General features: G+C 35.8%; 1 protein-coding gene across 1 annotated transcript in view; it reads left to right on the forward strand.

Moving 5' to 3' along the window:
• LUZP4 (leucine zipper protein 4) overlaps positions 1-23,360 on the forward strand; it is a 130,591-nt gene that overhangs the window by 13,361 nt on the left and 93,870 nt on the right. The window contains 7 exon segments of the mRNA XM_075999139.1: positions 1,173-1,291; positions 3,815-4,204; positions 4,206-4,363; positions 4,510-4,611; positions 8,026-8,107; positions 12,179-12,231; positions 16,861-16,981. Of these exon segments, the coding sequence (XP_075855254.1) occupies positions 1,173-1,291; positions 3,815-4,204; positions 4,206-4,363; positions 4,510-4,611; positions 8,026-8,107; positions 12,179-12,231; positions 16,861-16,981 (1,025 nt within the window).

Consider the following 23,360-nt stretch of genomic DNA (forward strand, 5'->3'; position numbering starts at 1 on the left):
TAAAGTATACTAAAAAATCAAGGGTGGTAAAAAGATTCTGAAATATTTGTGAATAACTAGGTAAGCAAATTCAAGAACTTGCAATGTTGTTCTAAAGTTGTATTATGTTGCTTGTTTTATTTTTCCTGGATATGGACTTACACAGGGTTGGTAAGAATTTATGCCATGTCAAATGAAAAAAATTTTTTTTAATTTATATGAGTATTTTTTTATTTATATGAGGGCAGGATAAGAAAAGTAATCATATAGGCTGAGAAATGCTTTGTACTTATTTACAAGCCTGGGCTGGTTAGTCCAGCTCCACTTTTAGAAGGCAATACAGTGGGGTTAAGAGCATGGTCGATAATCTGAGCACCATGGCATCCACATTTTGGAAAATAAAAAGAATGTTGTAGGCCAAAGAGAGTGGGGGAAAAACATAAAGAAAGTCCTTTGTATCCTTAACTTTGTGGGTCAGTGCAGTGTGCATATTTTAATATGAAAATATGCTGCAGATTGCCACAGTTGGGAAGTCTTTTCAACAATTAAGGGTCTTCATGGTCTAGTCAACAGGTAGGAACTATCTTGACACTGGGCATACTCTACCATTTGCATACTCAGCTTCATTAAAGTCCTTGTTTGAATCTTCCATGGTTCAACCTGTTGAGAAAGCAAAGGGATGTTGGTTATTATAGGGGCAAAGCAATTAAGAATGGTGAGATGGCCCATTCTTATGTTCCTACCCAAACATAAAATTGATTTTTTGAGTCTTTAGGAGAGCTATATTCTTTGATAGTTTCTTAAGCTGTCTTTAGTATCCAAAGCAAAGAAGACAATTGAGGCAAACACACATGATTAATACACAACAGATAGTTTTTCTCTCTCTCCTTTTTCTATTGGAGTATTCTTTCAATTAATTTCAGATAACATGTCCCAACTTAGATGGTATATGAAACCAAATCTGAGATATTGTGTACAGAGAAGACTACCCTATTAAGATATGCAAATAAAAATAGTATGGCAAAAACTGTTCTAGAATTCAGTAAGACTCCCAGTTGATATCAGAGTAGTTAAATATCAAAGGTTTTACAAAACCCAGTGCATAGCTTTTAAAAATGAGATCATAGATAATACTCCTGAAAGATATGTTAAATTTACTGACTGAAACTACAGAAAATAATTATTTTTTAAAGAATATTCAGGATACGGAAACAACTTTGAAGAAAGAAATCATGATGAGGAACCACATCAAGAACCTTCTGGATTCAATTCTGGACAAAGCCCTTTAAATGGGCAGCCTTTAATTAACCAGGTAAATAAATACTAAGAATTAGCCAATACAAAAGGTCCTAAATTTAATATTTTTCTTAATATTAAGGATTATTTTAAATTCTGTGCAAGGATTGTTTCTTAGTGATGCCTTGAACATAATTTAAATTCAATATTTATTAGTTGTTTTTACCCATAACTATTTTAATAATCAGCTGATTTTTGCTATTTTCAATCATTGTTAGAAATCTTGAATTTGTAAAATGCCAAAATAGATTATTGGTTATTGTGATGTGTCCTATATAATCATTCTTATTTTTGTCCTTATACAGAGTCTTTGATCTTAACTTACAATATAAAAACAGTTTAAGTAGCCTTGTGAATGAATTGTAAAAGCCAGAAGTCAGATGCTATAGAATATGAAATATACTTTGGGACCAACAAGCAGGACAGACCATACTTATACAAATCCATCACCTCTAAACTTGTATAGGTGAGCCAGTCACTGACAGGAATCCAAGAGGTGCTCATGTTCAGATTTATGACTAACATTGGCACTAATGTTTTAGCCTGGCTTTATAAACCGATTTCTCTTAAGATGTTATGTGGTCATTTAGCAAAAATGACAGTTCTGGGAGCTTAAACCATTTTTGCCAAATTATGTAAATGCAAATATTTATTTGTTTGTTTTAGATAGGAACATGTTGCATTCAAATATTTGAAGGATTCATCTAAATTTAATAAATATTGATTGATTCAATTCATGCTCTGTACAAGAACTGTGGTACCAGAACAGCCAGCTTCAAATATTATATGTGGTGGTTCGAGAGAAAGATAAGAGAGAAATATAATGCCAAGCAGGATGCCGTATGTGTTTTAATAGTTTATATATTGTGAGGATGTAGTTATTCATTCTGATTGGAGGGACTTGAAAAAGTTTGATGGAGGTGATGGTATTTGATCTGTGCCTTGTAGGATGACAAGGTTTTTGATAAAGTTTGGAAAGAAGAACATGAGCTTTCTTTTGCTACAGTCCAAGATGCATAAATGAACTGAGAATGTTGTAAAACAGTATTTTCAAACTGAAAGCATCCTTCTATTGCTCATACTTTTGAAACTTTTAAGACTATCATTATAGCAGAACTCACCAGAAAAAAATACCCTGTGGTAAAGAAACATATTAAAATTTAAGCATAATTATTTTATCAATAAATTGAATAATTACAGTTTTCAGTAATGCTTTGCAATTCTAATACGCCAGTTTTGTACTTCACACTATTTAGTCTTAGTATCAGTAGAACATAATTGTATTTATTCAACACAATTCTTTTTGATGGAAGGTGTCTACTAGTTTACTATATAATAGGAAACTAATGTGCATTTTATTTTCTAAAGATAGGAAATCTATAGTATCCAAGTTGATGAAAATATTTCTTATATAAACATTTATAAAAGGACTGTAGCTTCTTTAGAAAAGTACTTGAGTACATATGGGCCCTTAGCAGATGTGTCTCAATTCTATCTTTCCTCTTGACTTTCTGTGTTCCCAACACTTAGTCACTTAGAAAGGAGAAGAGGTACATATGCATTCCACCCAATCTCCTTACTTAGGTTTTTTAGTATAAAAGCTGGAGAGTGGCTATGGCTTTATGCATTAGCAAAGTAACTAATTTTTCATAGTTTTCTTATTAAAGTTTTCTATGCATAATATTATTTATGCTGGTGTTTCTCCTGCTGCTTAACAGTTTCTTCCAGCTTCTGGTATTGTTAAACTAGAAAGTCATAATGCCAAATGTAGGGCATGTTTTCCTTGTCAGGCAATATTTACTAAAAAGAAAGCTTGATTTCTCAGCATGGTCCATATGGCTTTATCAACACTTACATTTATGTAGCATCATAGAAATTTGTCAGAGGTTTCACTATTTCCACTTAGCTTAATCACTTCACTCCTCTTTTGGCTTAAAAATTTAAAACTTAGAAAGGCAGCATTGTTTTCAGTCTAATTTACTTTAATAGTATTAAGCCAACCTTATGCTCCCTTATATCGTCCTTCCCCTTCACTTGCTTTGTCTTTCTCTCTAGAATTAAGTATTAATTTATATTGAAGATATGAATAGTTTCCTTCAATGATCATCAAGCAGAGAAAGAATAAACAGTATGGTTTTGAACACTTTCCTTTGATCCTAAGGATTTGTATTACAAAACACTGTTAAATAGTCTATCCTTCCTCAACTATAAAGTCACAGAATCTGTTGTTTATTTAGCAAAACAATAGGTCCAGGAAATGGTAGGTAGAATATGACTGTGGAATATATTCAAACTTATAAAAGAAGTAATTTTTCATATTTTTATTTTATTAAATTTTATGTACATAATATTCTTTATGTCAATGACATCAGAGCTATTCTGCAAGTTAATTCTGAAAACTGGTTAATATATAAAAGTTAGCACAGTGGAATTCTAAAAGAAACAGTTATAGAAGTTGTCTTGAGAATATATCATTATGACTTAATCAAACCATGAGGTATATGTTTCATTTGTTTTGCATAATTGGGGTTCTCTGCAGGAGGAGTGCAATGACATTTATAAGGCCCAAGCAGAGAAGAATCAAGGCCAATCAGAGGGCAGCCAGCATCAATCAGAAGGAAATCAAGATGATTGTGAAGGATCTCAGGGCCAACCAGAAGAAAATCAACACCATTCAGAGGGATCCCAAGGCCACTTAGAGAGATCTCATTGTCAATCAGAGAGATCTTATGGTCAATCAGAAAGATCTCATGACCAATCAGAGAGATATTATGGTCAATCAGAAAGATCTCATGACCAATCAGAGAGATATTATGGTCAATCAGAAAGATCTCAGGACCAATCAGAGAGATATTATGGTCAATCAGAGAGATATTATGGTCGATCAGAGAGATATTATGGTCAATCAGAGAGATCTCGTGGCCAATCAGAGAGATATTATGGTCGATCAGAGAGATATTATGGTCAATCAGAGAGATCTCGTGGCCAATCAGAGAGATATTATGGTCGATCAGAGAGATCTCGTGGCCAATCAGAGAGATATTATGGTCGATCAGAGAGATATTATGGTCAATCAGAGAGATCTCATGGCCAATTAGAAAGATATTATGATAGATCAGAGAGATCCTATGACCAATCAGAGAGATATTATGGTCAATCAGAGAGATATTATGGCCAATCAGGGAGATATCGTGGCCAATCAGAGAGATCTTATGGTCACTCAGAGAGATCTCATGGTCAATCAGGAAGATCTCATGGCCAATCAGAGAGATATCGAAGATACTCACCAGTAGGAAGAATCCAAACATCACCCAGAAATGATTCTGAATGTTACAGGTAAAAATACAAGTCCTTAATCATCAGTACAATGTACTGAATGATATGGAAATGAAAAGGCATGCTTTACATATCTATATTTTAATGGCTAAATATGTATTTGTTGTAACAGGTATGTTTGGGGACAAACATATTAATAGAATGGAGGTAATATATACATGGTAAAAATGTTCTCTCAACTTTCTGATGTCCTCTGGTTATCATCCAGTTTCCTAAGGTGTCCCATTGAGTTGTTCCATCTAGGTCTGCTTTCCCTGGGACAGTCCCATGTACTCAGCCTTTCCTACTGAGCTTCCCCCACAATCAGAATATATTGACTCATTGTCTAATCCCCTTTGGACCTTCCCACCTGGTGGGCAAGCTAATCTAAGAACAAACTGCTATTAAAAAGTTGATAATATATAATCTATGATAATAAATTTCTGTGTTTCCTTCTTCTGTCTCCTTCCTGAAGAGTCCTCAGAGAGTCCTTAGCAAACAAATGATAGATGTGTCTTTGGGCATCTGAACTTTTTTGCTTTCCTCAAATCAGACTATAGGAAAGAATGCCTGTTCTATGCATATTTGCAATACTAACCTTCTGAATATATTTTGAAAGCATTGTATATATTCACTGTTGCCTTATAAAACTGTTAGGGTAGTTCTGTCCACCCTAGCAAAAGAACCAGAGTAAGTTAAATATTATTGTAGATTGAGTTTAAAAACAAGATGTTTTTATTGCAATTTATTGGTTTATTGAATAAAAATTTATTTTTAGTTTGAATTTCCCAGTGATTGCCCTCGGTTTACATTGGCTATAAATGTCTAATCAAATATTTTAGCTCATATTAACTGCTGCACAGAATTGCTGATTTCAGCTAAAAAAAATTATTTCCAAGATGTGCATATGGGTTATTGCATATCTAGACAATGTCTGATGCAGGCACCATTTTAATGCAAAAGGTCTCACTCTATTTATATTAGCAGTATACACATTATTTGCTATAAAAAATTAAAATATGTTTAATTTGTGACAAGCAATTTATATATCTGCATTCATTAGGGATTTTCCCACATCTTAAAGTTATAGCATTCTATTTTAAACTAGTAACAACTTAACTTCAATTACATTCAGAAGCCCTGCTCCTAACTACAGCTCCACTCATTCCCACTTTATGTTATCGATGCCACAAATTGCATCTTTGTATATTGTACACTCATTAATACACATTTATAGTTATTTTTATGTTTTTTCATATAAATTCAACGCATCAAAATTACAATAGTACAGATTACTATGTTTGTCAATATATTTACCTTTACCAGAGAACATTATATCTTTGTACAGCTTCATGTTGCTCTCTACTATCCTTTCATCTCAACTTGGACTCTCTTTAGCATTTCTTGTAGTGCAGGTCTAGTGGTAATGAACTTGTAGGTTTTTTCTTTCAGTAGTTTGAATATATCATCCCACTCTTTTTTGGCCTGCAAAGTTTCACTGAGAAATCCACTGATAATATTATGGAACCTCCTTTGTATGTGATGAATCCCTTTTCTCTGGATGCTTTTAAGATACTCTCTTCGTCATTGATTTTATAGGTCTTGTTGTGGTTGTTTCGGGTTTATTCTAGTTGGAGTTTTTTGAGCTTCTTAAATCTGTATGCTCATTTATTTCCTCAAATGTGGGAAGTTTTTAAAGAAGCTCTCCCCGCCCTCATCCTCTCCTTTTTGGATTCCTATAATACATATATTGGCTCTCTTGATAATACCCCGTCAGTTTCTTAGACTTTCTTCATTTTTCTTCATTCTTTTTTCTTTTTGCATCTCTGACTCAGTGATTTCAAATGACTCATTTAAAGTATGCTGATTATTTTTTCTTTCTGAGCAGGTCTGCTGTTAAACCTGACAAATGAATGTTTCAGTTCAGTTACTGTGCTTTTTAGCTTCCAAATTTCTGTTTGGTTCTTTTTTTATACCTTCTACCTCTTCATTGATACTCTTATTTTGTTCATGCACCGTTTTCTTAGTTTTTTTGTAGTTGCCTGTGTTCTCTTTTAGCTCATTGAGCTTCTTTATGACAGTTATTTTAAATTATTTGTCAGAAAGTTCATAGACTTGCATTTCTTTAGGGTCAGTTTCTGGAATTTTATTTTGTTCCTTTGATTTGGTCATATTTCCAATTTTCTTGTCTTCTTTGTAGATTTTCACTGGAATTTGGGCAGTTGTAAATACAAACACCTTTCCAAATTTTGTGTACTAGCTTTGTGTGGGGAAAGACCTTCACCAATCAGCTTAACTGAAGGTTCTAGGACCTCTCAAACCATTTCTGATCTCTCACTGCCCCTGGCATTTGGCTCTCACATGCTACTTACCTTTGTTTTTGGTGACTTCCCTACTCTAGTACCAGTTCTGTCTGTGCCTTGAGTCAGGAGAGACAGAAGCCAGTCCCTTGGGCAACCCCCAAACAAGACAGACTGTTGGATGAATGGTTCACTCTTTTGTTTCCATTCAGAGGGAAGAGCCCTACTGTAGAGTTTTCCCATGCTGCATAGGGGAAGGGGCATGGATGGGTGTACCAAATGCTACAAATTTTCCTACCCCTTTTGCTTGGAAGCCCTCCTTGATTTTATAATGATCTGAGTACTGTAGATTCTCAACTGGTCTCTATAGTTCTCACAAAGGTATTTTGGTTCACATATTATTGTTAACTTGCTATCTCTACTGGGGGAAGGAGGCCCCATAGCTCCCTGTCCATTATTGTCTTAGTCTGCTTGGGCTGCCATAACAAAATACCATAGACTGGGGTGCTTAAACAACAGGAATTTCTCACAGTTAGGGAGGCTATAAATCTGAGATCAGGATGTGAACACAGTTGGGTTCTTGATGAGAGGGCTCTCTTCCTTGCTTTCAGGTGGTCATCTTATTGCTGTGTCCTCACATGGCAGAGAGCAAGTGAGCTCCAATCTCTTACTCTTCTTATAAAGACACCTCACCTCACCCTCATGACCTCATCTAAATGCAATTACCTCCCAAATGTTCCATCTTTAAATGTCATCACTTTAGGGGGTAGGGTTTCAATATGTGATATTTTTTTAATATGTGAATTTTTGGAGGACATAAACATTCGGTCCATAACAGCTATCTTGCTTATGTCACTTCTAGAAAACTAAATTTTTAAACAAAAATGTTCAACCATATGCCTGGCTAACTTCTGATCTGTTGTTATGCATGCGTTAAGTAATAATTCACACTTAAGCTGAAAATTGCTTATCAAACCACCATTCTGGATTTTAATTGCATCTAGTGTCTAGTCTTAAGTCAGATGTTTAAATATGTATAATAAAAGAATATGGCTGGAAGACACATTCGAAATAATAGTTGTTTTCAATGTAAAAGATTATTTGTTAAATTTTCACCCTTTTTGATTAATATCAGGGCTTTTGTGATGAATCAAAGGAGTGAATACTACAAGAAACAGATGGAGCAAAGAAATGATCAAATGAATATGAACCGAGGGGTAAGTGTCAGCACTTTCAACTTTATAACTCAGCATCTGTGTGGTTTTATGTATCATTTTCATTTGAATGGGCTTTCCCTTTGCAGCCTTTGTTTCTTCTAGTACTTAGTTTTGGCAATCTACTACTGATTATTACTTTAATAAGTTTTAAAACCTGTTTATTGACATCAATGTATGAAGAAGCCACAAATAATGTCAAATATTTCCACATGAGTCAAATGTTTCTAGCCTTATAAAATAATTGCTTGCAAAGTTTCCTTCTTCCTTTCCATTTCCCCATTCTACTTTATATTATTTAGTTTCTAAGTGGGCATTAGAAAAAGTAAGCAAAGATTATACAAATAATACTTATTAGTAGCATGTATTATTTTCTTTTCTTTAAATTTTTATTTTATTTATTTATGTATTTATTTTGAGACAAGATTTCACTGTTGCCAGTGCTAGAGCATAGTGGTGTCATCATAGCTCACTACAACCTCAAACTCCTGGGCTTAAGCGATCTTCCTGCCCCAGCCTCTGGAGTAGCTGGGATTACAGACATGTGCCACCAGGCCCAGCTAATTTTTCTATTTTTTGTAGAGATGGGGTCCCACTCTTGCTCAGGCTGGTCTCAAACTCCTGACCTCAAGCAATCCTCCTTTCTCAGCCTCCCAAAGTGCTAGGATTACAGACATGTGCCACCACACTTGGCTGCATGTGTTATTTTAAACAATCTGTTTTACAACCATTGTGTCCCTAGGACATTGCCTATTTTATTTGTTATTTATTTCTTGAAGATCTGTGAACAGCCAATTGCAAGAAATGATGTCAATAGTATATTGATTAATCCAACTAAGTCTATTTTGCTGGAAACTTCAATCTTCAATGCAGAACACAGGTTTGATGAAAGCATTTAGATGAAATATTTTATTGAGTAGATTTAGCTCCTACATGAAACACCTTATACTTATTCCTGCACTGACATTTGGATATCTTTTCCAATATCTTTTTACCTAGCTTAAGTGGCAGTGTGACATAGTGTAAAGCGGACTAGTTTGGGTCTGAGATTTAGTTTTCCTTTCTAGCAATTCCACTTACTACCTGTGTGTATGACCTTGAACCAGTCATTTCCCCTGCTCTCAATCTCTGTTTTCTTCACCTGTAAAATGAAGGGATTAGAATGAAAACCATCTATGAGATGTCAAAAGAGTTCTCAGCATTATGGTGCAGTGGTCAATGACTAGGGACACTTGGATGGAATCATATTTCCACCACTTAATGTCGTATTTCATGAATTCTCAGACACACCTTTTTTTCAGATTTTAACATCTCTGAAATTAGGAAGTATCTCACATTTATCCATAGTTAAATTGACAACTTTTAAATCTTTTCAGTAGTTCTTAAGATAATAGTGCATGTTATAATCATGGTTTCTCAGATTTGATGAAACATAGTAGCTGAAGAACCTTGGGCAAGTCTCTTTGAACCTGATTTCTCAACTATAAAATGGGAAGAATATTTACTTCATAGGTTGTTGTGATGATTAATTGAAATATATGTAAACATTTTAGGATAGAGATTGGCTTATAATAAGTACTATATAAATTGAAATTCTATTATTTTATCATTACTATGATTATGATTATATCAAATTATTTATTATAATCACCAAATGTTCATTATGGTCATATTAATGTTATTACTTTTAAAAATGCATGCTTTAAAAATAGTTCTTACATTTTAATTAGTTTTATATGATTCACATTTATGTATGTGTGTATATATATATACACACACACACATATGTTCAGTCATTATTCAAGTGATTTCCAATGTGAAGTGAGAAATCCCCATGAGAATATGGGGGCAAATATTAATATTCTTTAAATGGGAACAAAATCTATAATAGACGTCCAGATACAGTTAAAACCTCATAGGCATTCCTGTTTGCCCATTTATTTCTTGACCCTGATTTTGGTCCTAACATTCTACTAAATTTTCCTGTCAAAAGTTTTTTATTCCTTCCTTCTTACAAAATTCAATGGCCTTTTCTTAGTTCCCTTCTTCCTCTACTTCTTTGTAGTATTTCATTTATTCATTCAATGCTTACTGAGCACTTATTATATACCGGATATGTGCTATGTACTTGAGAAAGAATCTTTGTTCCCAGTAATGAATAAATAATAAAAACACAGTATAAATGCTGAGATAGAGGTATGTCCAAGCTACTATGGCAGTATAGGAAAGGGGGGTCCCAAACCAGTTAGGGAGGTCAGGGAAGGCTTACCAATTGTCATAGAATTTGAGTTGACTCTTAAAGGCTGAGTAGGAGTAAGCAAAGCAGGAAAGGTTGAAAAGGCATTCCAATTAGAGGAAACAACACGTGTAAAGGTGCGGAAATGAGAGAGAGCCTGGCACATTTGGTAAGCTGCAGTTAGCTTAGTTTGTCCCGACTGCAGTGATTTTCAAACTGTGTACTGCAGAGTCCTAGGGCATGTGAAGAGATGCCTAGGGGCCAACGAAGGCAGCTTTGCTTTTAAAGATTTTGCATATTGGAATACCAACTAAGATTTTATTAGAAGAATTTTTCCACTTCAAAACATAGTTTGAACATCATTGAGCTCAAGTGTAAAATGTGTGGGCAGAACTGTTGAGAGGTGAGTGTGGAGGGGTAGAGAGTCAGGATCCACATTGTGGAGTCTATATTGATGGCAGTGCAGAACTGTTGAAAGACTCTAAATAGGGAAATAACATTATTGACCAATTTATTTTAGAAATAATCACATTAACTAAAACTCATTTTTCCCAATAGTTGCTAATTTTAGTTCCTGCTCTCATTTCCCTACTTCCATGGCTTCTATTGCCATTTCTACTACTCTGGCTTCTGTATTACCTAGTTATACTCCTTGATAATACCCCATAATTGCCACTGGTTCCCATATAAACTATCCCTCCATTCTAGTGGCATCCTCCTCTTTCTTTAGTTCTTGGCAAGGTCACTATTAACTAATATCACCAGTAGAATATGGGGTGTGGGTACATGAGGCTCTCTTTAACTTATGAAGACATTGCCATTAGACATACATTCATCTTGAATTTAAGGCTGCCTTTAGCAGCATGTTTATTTGTAAACACTAATATGTCCTTCCAACCTGAACATGAACTTTTCTAATAAGATAATATTTGATCTATAAACATTAACTATCAAGAATACCTACATGTGTTATTGTGCTTTTATAGTCTACTGGCTCTGCAGACTTCCTTGCTGCTATTATATTATTTGTAGGGTTCTTAGTACCAAATCCACCTGCAAACTGTATGGCTAGGACTTTATGCAAAAATAGCTGGACCACCCCAAACATCTGCTACATATAACTGGATGCACTACAACCAATTCAGTTATGAAGTGATCTGGGCCAATTAACATTTGCATATAATACTTTGATTATGCTTTGATCTGTTTCATTGACCACATGCAGGTATAACCTATGTTGTCACTTACAAAGTCATTTCAGGAATAAAGGATTTAAATTAATTATTGGAAAAATTCTAACTTTTACCTGAAATGTCTGATGGGAGTAGAAGTGAGACTTTCTAAAATTAAGTTATTGGGACTATACAGTTTTCTACCTCACTTAGCTATCTTGAATATAGTCAAAGTCACAGGCCTATTATATATAAAGATTTTGAGGACACCCTTTGTAGATTTTATCTATAACTATGATCTTTTCCCTACATCCAGACAAGCAGTGTTTGGATCCAGGTAACATCAAGATCTTAGAGAGTTTTCTTCTGGGTCACTACTAGATATAAGGCCTTGGAGAAGTCATTTGATTGTTCTGAATCCCAGTTTCTTGTCTGTTACTTGAAGGAGTTGGACTGCTTAATCTCTAAGCAAATCACTGGCTTTGACATTCGTGTATCTGTGAATAGTGGTGAAAAAATCTTAAATTGAATGTTAGACTGAGGATCAAGCAAAGAGAATATTGTCATTGAAAATGTTGAGTCAATTTTAAATATAGACAATAAACACCTTGTACTGAGTAAGGATGAAAGACTTTTGCATGATTTGTTTCAACTTTTCTCATTTAGCTAACACCAGAAAATGAGCACAACTACGATGAAAATGATAGAAGCTCTGAAAGGTAATTGCAGACAGACATCTGTATAAGTGCATTTGATTATTCCTAGGGGAAAATATGAAACAAAAAGGAATAATTATAACTTCTAGCAGGGGCCCTCTAGAATCTTACTCTGAACAATTCATAACAACTTCTGTAAACAATCCTAATGCAGAACCAGAAAATTCTGAAGTAAAACAACTTGGCTTTATTTCATTTTTACTTTTGAAATTTCCATGCATCATTTTCCTGCGGTGAGTATAAATGCCTTGATGTTATACCCCTTCTGCTTAAAGCATGCAAGAATTATCTTCCCAAAAAATTCAGTGCCATGAAGATTTTTCCTCATTTTTAATCTTAAGATTTAAAACTCTTCTGCTCTTTAATAATAATATATATTAGACATGCTAAATAAATTCCAGTGTTCCAAATGATCTTAGTTCCAAAGTTGTTTGTCAGAAATTCTCACTGGTTTACAGAAATAATATTGATTAGTGATTAGCTATTAATAAATACATTGTTAAACTATACAGTATGTGTTATAGCATCTGATGTGGCATTATTAGGTTAATTTATAGCTACTTGTGGCAATAGCAAACAGTTTCAAGAGATGGATACATAGGTCAAAGTGAGGAGTAGGACATGATTGCCATCCCATTTTAACACCTCTCAGGCCTGATAATTTAAAAGGACTCACATTCTTCAGGTAAAAGTTTTTTTCTTTTCTCACCTATATACCTGCTATGTATGTGAGAGATATTCAAGGAAATCTCCAAGAGTAAATCACAAGAGTAGATCTCAAAGAGTTGTGCTACACTTCAGGCTTAAATACCATCCTCCTGGAAACAAAGAAAGAAAGGTGTGGGGAAAGGCTAGTTGTAGGAGATGGTAGGGGGTTGGGAGGGAGTAAACTTGAGCAAAGTTTGTTGCTGATCCTTCGCTTCCCGGTGTGTGAGGGAGACACCCTTACAAGTGGAGATTTCCTTTAAAGATGTACATTTCTCTTACAAAAAGGTAACCTCTACTCTGTTTTCAAAGCTTCTGTTGTGTCTGCTGTTTGTCAAAATAATTAGCTCAGAAAAATCCTCTGGAAAAGAAGCATATTTTGAGTATATTCTGGCATATTCTGGGGCAGCATGTCCTGAACCTTACCAGTACTATCAGTAGCATCTGTGTAGCCTTTCAGATCCACAACCAGGAAAGGGAAGAATGCTATTACTTTCAAATGGGCCTCACCAAGGGCATCTGTGAAATGAATAAAAGAGCTGTGGACCTAGAAGCAAGTTAATAATAATAGCTGGCATTTACTGAGTGCCTATGTTATGTGCTAGGCACTGTGCTAAGTAAGCACTTTTACATTTGTGATTTAATTTAGTCCCAACAATCCTGTGCAGTAGGTATCACCAACAGAAAAGAAGCCAAACTCTGTAAAATAATTTTAAAATGTTTATTCTGAGTCAAATTTGAGGACCACAGTCCGCAGTGACACCCAAGAGGCCTTGAGCGAGTGGACTCAATGTGGCTGGGTAACAGTTTGGTTTTATACATTTCAGGGAGACAGGGGTTCCAGATGAAGTCACAGATCAATACATGGAAGGCAAACATTGGTTTGGCTTGAAAAGGTGGGCCATCTCAAAGCGGGGGCTTACAGGTTATAGGTGGGTTTAAAGACTCTTTGACTTGTAATTGGTTAAAGACAGGAAGCTTGTCTAAAGGCTTGAAATGTCTTAAGATAAGGAAGTCTGTTAATCAGACACAAGCCACCAGACATATACATTTTATGTAAATTGAGGACTTGCAGGTTTGTCTTGCATACTATTAGGCCCCTCAATGAGTTACAAAAGGATGTCTACAGGAAGAGAGGGGGCATGATGAAGCATTTCTGACCTTCTCTTCATGGCCTATAATTCAGTTTTAGGATATACCCTGGGCCAAGAGGGGGTCCATTCAGTCAGCTGGTTGGGGGGAAGCCTTAAGATTTTATTTTAGTTCATAGTATTAACATTTCCGTATTACAGATGAATAAACTAAACCTCAGCAAGGTACTGTTACAGCAAGTGTTACAGCGGGTGATCTGGAGGACAAACTGAGCCGCACACAGAGAGTCGGAAAATCAAAGTTTATTCAGCGGCAGGCTCAGATGGGTCTCACCAACAAATTCTGAGGTCCCCGTCTACCCGATTTTTCCCACTTTTATTAAGTTGGGGTAGCCCGAGGGGTGGGGTCTCAGGTGGCTAATTTGTGGCCAGATAATAGGTTAGTTGATGTGTCAGGTAATAGATTAATATTATGTTGATGCGCCAGGTAATAGATTAGTTGATGCACCAGGTAATAGGTTAATATTATGCTGATGCAGGTCTTCTGTGAGGAGTGGGATTCTCAGGTGGCTGATGTACCAAGTAATAGATGGGGGTTTTCCTTATCAGTACATTATAATAACTTCCCTGAAATCATGCAACCAATAAATGATAGAAGCTATATTCAAATTTGGTTTGTATGGCTATAAAACCTGGGGGCTTTCTACTCTCCCATACTGTCTCTCTGCAAGTATAAGTAAAGAAGTTAAATTCTCTAAAATCCTAGGGTATTAATAGTTTTTGGTTGACGCTTAAACAAATTACCACAAACAACAACTTAAAACAGCAACCATTTATTATCTCACAGGTCAGATTTACAGGCATGCTTGGCTGGCTCTCCACCTAGGGTCTCATAGAGCTGAAATCAAGGTGCTGGCCAAGCTGCCCTCTTATATGGAGGCTCTTTGGAAGAATCTGCTTCCAAGCTCATTCTAGTTATTGGCAGATTTCAGTTCCTTGTGTCAGGTTTTAGTCTGAAATGTTGGTTCTTGGCAGACTCATGGCCGAAGAATGACCAGACATGCCAAAGTTAGGCAAGCATGAAAATGAGATTTATTGAGGAGAGAAAGATAGAATTATAGAGCAGGAGCAAGATATAGGTTTACACAGCATAATATATACGCCACAGATGACGACCAGACTCATTGTTGCAGCAAAGGAAGAGCAAATGGAAGGGCACAAAAAAAGGGACTGGTGTGGTCTGCATCTTGTTTTATAGTCCCCACATTGGGACCTCCCTTGTGGTTCAGACATCACCATGGAACCACTGATTGGACAGTTGAGAGTTGCATGACCTGAGCCTTACTGTGCATGTAGATCTCCCATGAGCCTCTCTGAAAGCCCATTTGGTGGGAGGAGTGAATCACAGCAGCACCCACTTTCGTCCCTAGGAGACCTGGAGTCACTTGCTATCTACCTAACACTTGGGGTTGTGAGAAAGAGGTTTTCCTTTCTTTGCTGGCTATCAGCCAGGGGCCACCCTACTTCTCCAGGCAGCCTGAATTCCCTCTCATGTGGCCCCTTCATTGTCAAACCAGCAACAGCATGTCATGTCCTTCTTACTCTTTGAATCATTCTGACTTCCTCTTTTGCCCCTTTTGCTTTTATCATATGGTTAGATTAGGCCAACTCAGATGTATGCCATTAGAGAAAATAAAGAAAAGGAAAGAGAAATTACAAATAAAAATTAATTGGGAAACATTTATTTAATTACTCAGAGCACTCTCTGCCTTTTTCCCAAAACAAACACAGTTTTGGTACAGTTGGATCATAGAAGGAGCGATATTTATAGCCAGACCAAAAAAAAAAAAGTGAAAAAATACCTGACTTATTTAAAACTACTGACTATAACAACTCAACTGACGACATCCAGATAACCACACGGCATTTGGGCTTTTGTTGTACTCTTCCTCTGATAGAGTATAACTACATATGATAAACATATTCCCTTGAAATATTTATCCACCCATTAAAAAATTTTTCTGTAATGTTTATTTACATGTACATGAAGATCTGTTATAATGAGATGAAGTGAAGCAAGAACCAGACCCACTAGCAACCGTACAGGAGGCCTTGTATTTTCATTTTCATTCTGCCATGTTGCATACCTCTGTAATGGGGCAGAATGAACATTTTTGATAGCTGGGCTCCTTTTCATATTAATTCCTATATATCCATGTGTTCCAGCTACTTTTTTTATTAACAACTTCATTGACATATAATTTTCATATCGTAAAGTTCACCAAGTTAAAGTATACAATTCAATGGCTTTTAGTATATTAACAGTTGTATAACTATTATCATAATCTAATTTTAGAACATTTTCACTGTCTCCAAAAGAAACTCCATACCCATTAGTAGTCACTCCCCATTCTTTCCCTCCCTCTCCCTATCCCCAGCCCAAGGCAACCATGAATCCATTTTCTCTATATATGGAAGCTATGGCTGCTTTTGTTCCAAAATCCTTATAGGGATAACAATACTTTAAAAATAGAAAAACTGCTTTGGCATTTAAAGAGTAGAAAAACTCATGTAAGGATTTTGAAGTAAAAATATTTTTAAAAGTCTAGATTAATGCATGCATTTGATCCTTCTGAATGCTGCACAAATGCTCCCTGATTCAGAACTTGGAATCTTACTACTAAAAGGAAGCTTGAGGATTCTTAAAAATATACCATCTTCATTTTACAACTGGCGAGAAATGAGACTTAAAGAGGTTAAGTTGAATGATCCAAAATTGCTCATCTAATTAGTGCTGTCAAATATGTTTTTATTAAATACTATGTTTAATTGACAGATCCATGAAACGTGAAGTTAGAGATTTATTCCTGACAAGTAAATATGCTACAGCCAAGAGTTCTCCGTATAAGCCCAAAGGAATAGACATGAAATTCAACTATCAAGCACTGGGCAATCAGGTAAATTTAATATAATTGCGCAATAAACTTATTCACGTGATGTTAAAGAATTCATGTCTATTTTAGGTATCTTTTATGTATCAGAAAAAATGTGGTTAAGCAGAACCTATCTGGAACCGTTAATACATAAGAAATCCCTTCCCTATGCTAAACCTTTGTGAGAGACACAAAGGTCAAGAAAATAAACCGATCTCAATTACTTATTTTTAAATGAACTTCAAGTTGAACATGGATTTAGTCCAGTCTACTGCAGCTGTCCCTCAGTATCTGTGGAGGATGATTCCAGGGCCCCACTGGATACTAAAACCCATGGATGCTCAAGTCTCTGATATAAATGGCATAGTATTTGCATATAACCTATGCACATCTTCCCATATATTTTAAATCATCTCTAGATTACTTATAATATCAAATATAATGTAAATGCTATGTAAATGGTTGTTATACTAAATTATTTAGGGAATAATGACAAGAAAAAAGTCTGTACGTGTTCAGTACATATGCAACCATTCTTTTTGTAGAAACATTTTTGGTTTGCTTTTGATTTAATCCATGGATACAGAACCCATGGATAGAGAGGGCCAACTATATATGTTTACATCTGTGGTGGCCTTAAGGCTCAACATAATTCTCACTTATCAAGGAGACATCTATGTCTACCAGACCGTGTATTAAAGCAAGAAAGTTTACTAATGTACTTTTAAAGATATTCACAGCAGGAGTTGTAACCAGAAAAATTTTCTGTCAACCTTCAATTAGCAACAGGGTAAATTAATCAGAGTACACTATTCCATCCATGTTTTGATTAATTGTGTTTTGCATAAAAGTATACGACTCATAGTGGAAAATAGGTGATATATAGTAATAAATATAGACTACTTATGCCTCAAAGTAGTACTAATCTGGTTTCTGATGTAGGTTTTGGGGTGATGCTGGAAATGGTATTTCTGGAAGGTGGAGAAAGAAACTTAGGCTCAGTGGTAGTCTATATAAGGATGAAACTGGAAATTAAGTTTTGGGTGATCTTTGAGGTATTCCAGTTGGCTGTAGACTAATAAAATCAATTGGAAGTCACTTGGCACTAGGGTTGTCTTCATAAGGCAGATCACCAACTCCCTAGGCATAGTCAAAACATTTGATCTACAATGCATAGAAGTAAATCTGACCCTCATTCCACTGTGGAAGCTTATCTACTCACTCTTTCTTCCCTGCTTTTCCATTATGCCCTTCAATGCCACTATTTACCCTATAAGAACCAAGAGGTGGCCTCAATGGCATACCAGAGATCAGGCAAACCAATTCATGCTTCTAGGGTCACATAGCAGTTTCTTCAAACTCAGAGGCTCCCACTTCTTACTCAGAATCTATCTCCAACTATCCCTGTCTATTTTTAGTAACCAAATTTCATGAGTATTTTATAAGATTGCTAAGCCCCCAAAGTTACAGCTTTTCTTTCCTTCACAGACTAAACTTTCACTCAATGAGAGATTCTCTAAGCTGAAAGTTAAAAGAGCAACATTCAACATCTGAAGACCTAAAGGTCTGCTGTTAACAGGGAGATTGTAGTGAATTATATTCAATAGCATATATATTCTTTCAGTATTGAACTTTTTACTCTTCTTGTGAAAGTATTTTTTCCTTATGTAAGTTTTAATATAAGTAATTTGCCGAAACTAAATGTTTACATGGAAGAAAAAAAATGTTTAACTTTGTTTGCATAAAAGAACAGGAAAGTGAGCGAGAAAGATGACTTTGAATGAGTGATTTTAGAAAAACAGCCATATTTACAGAATTGTATGTCTTTTCAACATTAGAGAATTTGTTTAATATAAGTAATATGCCAAAACTAAATGTTTACATGGAAGAAAAAAAAATGTTTAACTTTGTTTGCATAAAAGAACAGGAAAGTGAGCAAGAAAGAAGATGATTTTGAATGATTTTAGAAAAACAGCCATATTTACAGAATTGTATGTCTTTTCAACATTAGAGAATTTGTTTAATATAAGTAATATGCCAAAACTAAATGTTTACATGGAAGAAAAAAAATGTTTAACTTTGTTTGCATAAAAGAACAGGAAAGTGAGCAAGAAAGAAGATGATTTTGAATGGGTGATTTTAGAAAAACAGCCATATTTACAGAATTGTATGTCTTTTCAACATTAGAGAATTTGTTTCTTTGTTTTAATTTGTTCCCTGAGCTCTAGAACCTACCTTTGAGTCTTAAGAAGGCTCCATTTTATCAATCTAGCAAAGCAATTAATGAGTACATTTTATAAAATATTCTGTGCCTCAAAGGTCAGTTAGTAAGAATGTATTTTGCTATTCGACTGCTAAAATGCTAAATTTGTATCCTAGCTTTTATAGTTTTATGAGGAATTTGTGCTTTTACTTTTGATATGAACTTATAAGACTTTGAAACTCTTCTGTCAATTTTTGTGAACACATTAAATAAATAAAATTTAAATATAAACATGACTCTTTTCCTGTCCATTGATACATGGTGTCCCAAGTAACAGTGATCCTGATATGGGCAGATTATCAAAGTCCAATTTGGACCTCAACTACTGTGTCCAGCTACAATTATTATTAGAGTATACAGAAAATGGTAAGTTTATAACTATATGGTACTTCCATGTAAGTCTGTTGTATTTTAGCCTAATTTAACAAATTCTGTCCTCACATTTAATAGTTAATTATGCCAGGAAGATGTAATGCAATATAGGGATATAGAAAAATTGGAGTCTAGTCTGGCTCACTTGTACCATTGCTTTCTGAACCAAATTAACAGATAGTAAAGACTTTCATATTAATATATGAGTGGATTAATAAAATGCCGTATATGTATACCATGGAATACTACTCAACTACAACAAATAATGGTGAACTAGCACCTTTTATACTATCCTAGATAGAGATTGAGCCCATCCTTCAAAGTGAAGTATCACAAGGATGGAAAAACATGCACCACATGTACTCTCCATCAAATTGGTACTAATTGATCAACACTAAGCTGCTCACAAGGTAGTAATACTCACTGGGTGCCGGTCAGGTGGGGGGGTGAGGGAGTTGGGGATGGAGGAGGTGGTGGGGGTAAACCCACAGCTAATGGAGGTGGAGCGGATCCCTCTGTATGGGGGAAGGGCACACTTGTAGCCCTGGCTTGGGCAAGGCAACCTCATTACATGTAACAAAAATGTTTGTACCCGCATAATATCCTGAATTAAGAAAAAAAAAACCATTGTGTAGAGAAGCAAAATGATCATCAGTTTGATTTAAGGTCTGTAGACTTTGCTGTAGCTTTGCTATAGAGAAAAGGAACATGCCTGAAGCTTCTTAACGTAATTTGTATCAAGTGACTTGGAGAGATAATTTTCTTCTGGTCATTAAACAATACATGATAGTTGCAGAAATGTTATAAAACACAAAATACCCAAAAGTATCACATACACACATACAGCAATTGTAATATCTAGGTCCATATTTATTTTCCTGTCACTATGATTTCTTCCACAGTAAAGCTTTTTACAGTAATCTAATTCCCCATTGATGGACAGTTAGGCTGTTTCTGGTTTGAGTTTTTGTAAATTATGCTTGTGATGAGGTTCCATGAACCTATCTCTTTGCAGTACATCTCTGATTTATTCCATATGATAATGTTCCAGAAGTAGAGTTGCTACATCAAATAGTATATATTTAGAATGTTACACATATAGATAAATTGCTGCACAGAAAAGTTGTACCATATAACATCCCCACTACCAGAATATGAAAAGGCTTGTTTTCTCATACCCTCAATCACCAGATAATACAGGATACATATACTGTTTTCAATGTCTTGTTTGCTGATGGATAATAACAGGTAATGAGAGACATGATAAGGCAATGAACCTAGCAATATTTTGCAAGCTTCAAATGGTCTTTTTTCTATGTTAAACAGCAGCCATATATTAATAACTCGCCATCCTCTCCCTCTCTATCTTGAATAACTTTACACGTACAGGAGCACAAATGATCAGTTTGGACAATGCCCAGAGATTAGCACTCTAGCCATTTGGCAGTATTAGCACTCTAGCCATTTGGCAGAAACAGGCAAACTGCATTTTCTATTTTTGCCTCACCAACCCTAGCCTCCACCAATCATAGCATTAATTTTCCAAGTGTGGTCTTCAGCCCAGCATTATCAGCATCACTTGGGAACTTGCAAAGTCTCAGACCTCACCAGAGGTCCATCGAACCAGAAATTCTGATATGGGCCCCAGCAATCTGTGTTTTAACAAACTCTCTAGAGAATTCTGGTACATACTAAAGTTTGAGATTATACAGTATACTACTCCTTTGTGGTAACCAAAATTCCTACTCAAGATCAGGTGAAATGATAGTGCCTAGCCCCTTTCTCCTTCTCTCCATCTGTCTCAATATTTCTACTTACTTTTTAATGTATTAAACTCTTTCCTTCACTCCCCTCTACTACATTCCTACTCTAATATTCTATCTAATAAATAATAGTGGATGTTGGGTGACCCTCTGCTTGGCTGGATCTCCAGCACTCCATCAGTGTGGCCATCCTCATCTTATCTGAGGGTTCCTAGAGATAGGGCTTATCACGTACCAACTGATTACAATCTGTGTATTGGTTAGGGAAGGCAGCAATCATGATATAACTGGAAGTGGCAGAGCTGGGATTTGAACCCAAATTTCTCAAGTCCCAGTATAACAGGGAACTGCCTAAAGGAAAAGAAAAACAGCAAAAATATTTTCTGTCTCTTTAAAATTTCCCCCACTGTTTTTGGGAACTGCAGCCTGGCCTTAGGCAGGGGGTGGTAGGGGGGTGGAATATGTTTTGTCCTTTGTGTTCTTTCTCTTACAAAAGATAGATCAGCCATCCCAGGCCTGGCACTGGCCTCCCAGGTGGGCAGGGGACACAGTCTTTGTCTTAGACTGAGATGGACAGAGATGGGCTGATAAGACAATAGCCTAGAACTGAAGGCCCTCCCTTTGAAAGCTCTGTAGTTAGGCTTATGGACAGGAATTTGGATTTTGAGACTAGAAATTCTACCATTTCCCTCCTTTGCCAGCAAAGTAATAAACTTCTCTTTGTTTCTCCTCAACCACTTGTCCTCATTCTTCTGATGTGGCCTCGCATACAAGTGCCCAACTTTCCCTTACGTACAAGCGCTTAACCTCTGTAGCATTCATGCCTTTGCTTCAGTAAGTATTGTCTCTTTCTGGGATGCTTTTTCCCTCCTTTGCTGACTGTGGACCCTGCTCATACTTGAAGATGCAGCTCTTTTATGAGAAATGGATTTAAATGGGGGAAAAACATACAAAGTTGTCTCTACATGGTTTGGCCCCTTTGTGATTGATCCCCAGCTGTGCTCTCCTATCTTATTTCCTTCTAGTTCTTTTCTCCCTCAAACCTTTCCAGCCACACTAGCTTCCTTGCTATGCCTCTAACACAGTAAGCACGCTCCTTCCTCAGAGCATTTGTACTTGCCTTTCTGCTTTGGACACTTTTTCCCCTAGAGCACTCTTCCCCAACACATTTTCATGGCTTCCTCCCTCTGGTCATTTAAATTGCTGCTCAAATGTCACTTTTTCCACCACCTCCAAGGGACCTTCCATGACCACCCTATCTGAAGTGGCACTGTAATCACTTGTATCCCCTTATCATGTTTTCTTTTCCTTCACATCAGCTACCATGATCTAACTTTTAATTATATCTTCATTTGTTTGTTGTTGCCCAGAAGCTTGAATTCAAGCTCTGTGAGGGTAGGGACGTTCTAGATTTTTTCCTTTACTGTTTTGTCCCCAGTGCCTAACAAAGTGCCTGGTATATAGAAGGTGTTCGATAAATATTTGTTGAATGGAAGAGCATTGCCAAAATGCAATAAACAAAGATTGGAAAAAATGCATCCAATGCATGTTAGAATTTGGGAACAACAGGAAATTTGTGTTTTCCCACTTTCACTTTAACATATTTTACAAATTTTTGAATTTACTTATATTAGAAAAAAACACATTTGAGGGTAAAATAATAAGCCATAAGAGTATTTAAGTTGCTTTTTGATTTGTACATCTTATACCTTTAGTAGGGATTTGTTTGGTTTTTGCTGTGAGTCGACTTGGCAGAAAGATTTCCCTACTACAGCTGAGTGCTGAGAGACAACCAGCAGATGGCAGCATTCAACTTCCAAACACAGCCTTCCACCAACTTCTCACAAACCGCATTAAAAGAAAGAAAAGAAAACCCTTATGATTAAACAACTTGTAGTGTGTTTGGATACTTCAGAAAATGGAAATTTGTTTGAAGCTGGAAAACATTTTATTCTTACAGCATAGTTTCCCAATTTAATTAGGAAAGATGATCTTCAGGCTATTT

This window comes from Microcebus murinus, chromosome X (assembly GCF_040939455.1).
Source record: "Microcebus murinus isolate Inina chromosome X, M.murinus_Inina_mat1.0, whole genome shotgun sequence".
Classification (NCBI taxonomy): domain Eukaryota; kingdom Metazoa; phylum Chordata; class Mammalia; order Primates; family Cheirogaleidae; genus Microcebus; species Microcebus murinus.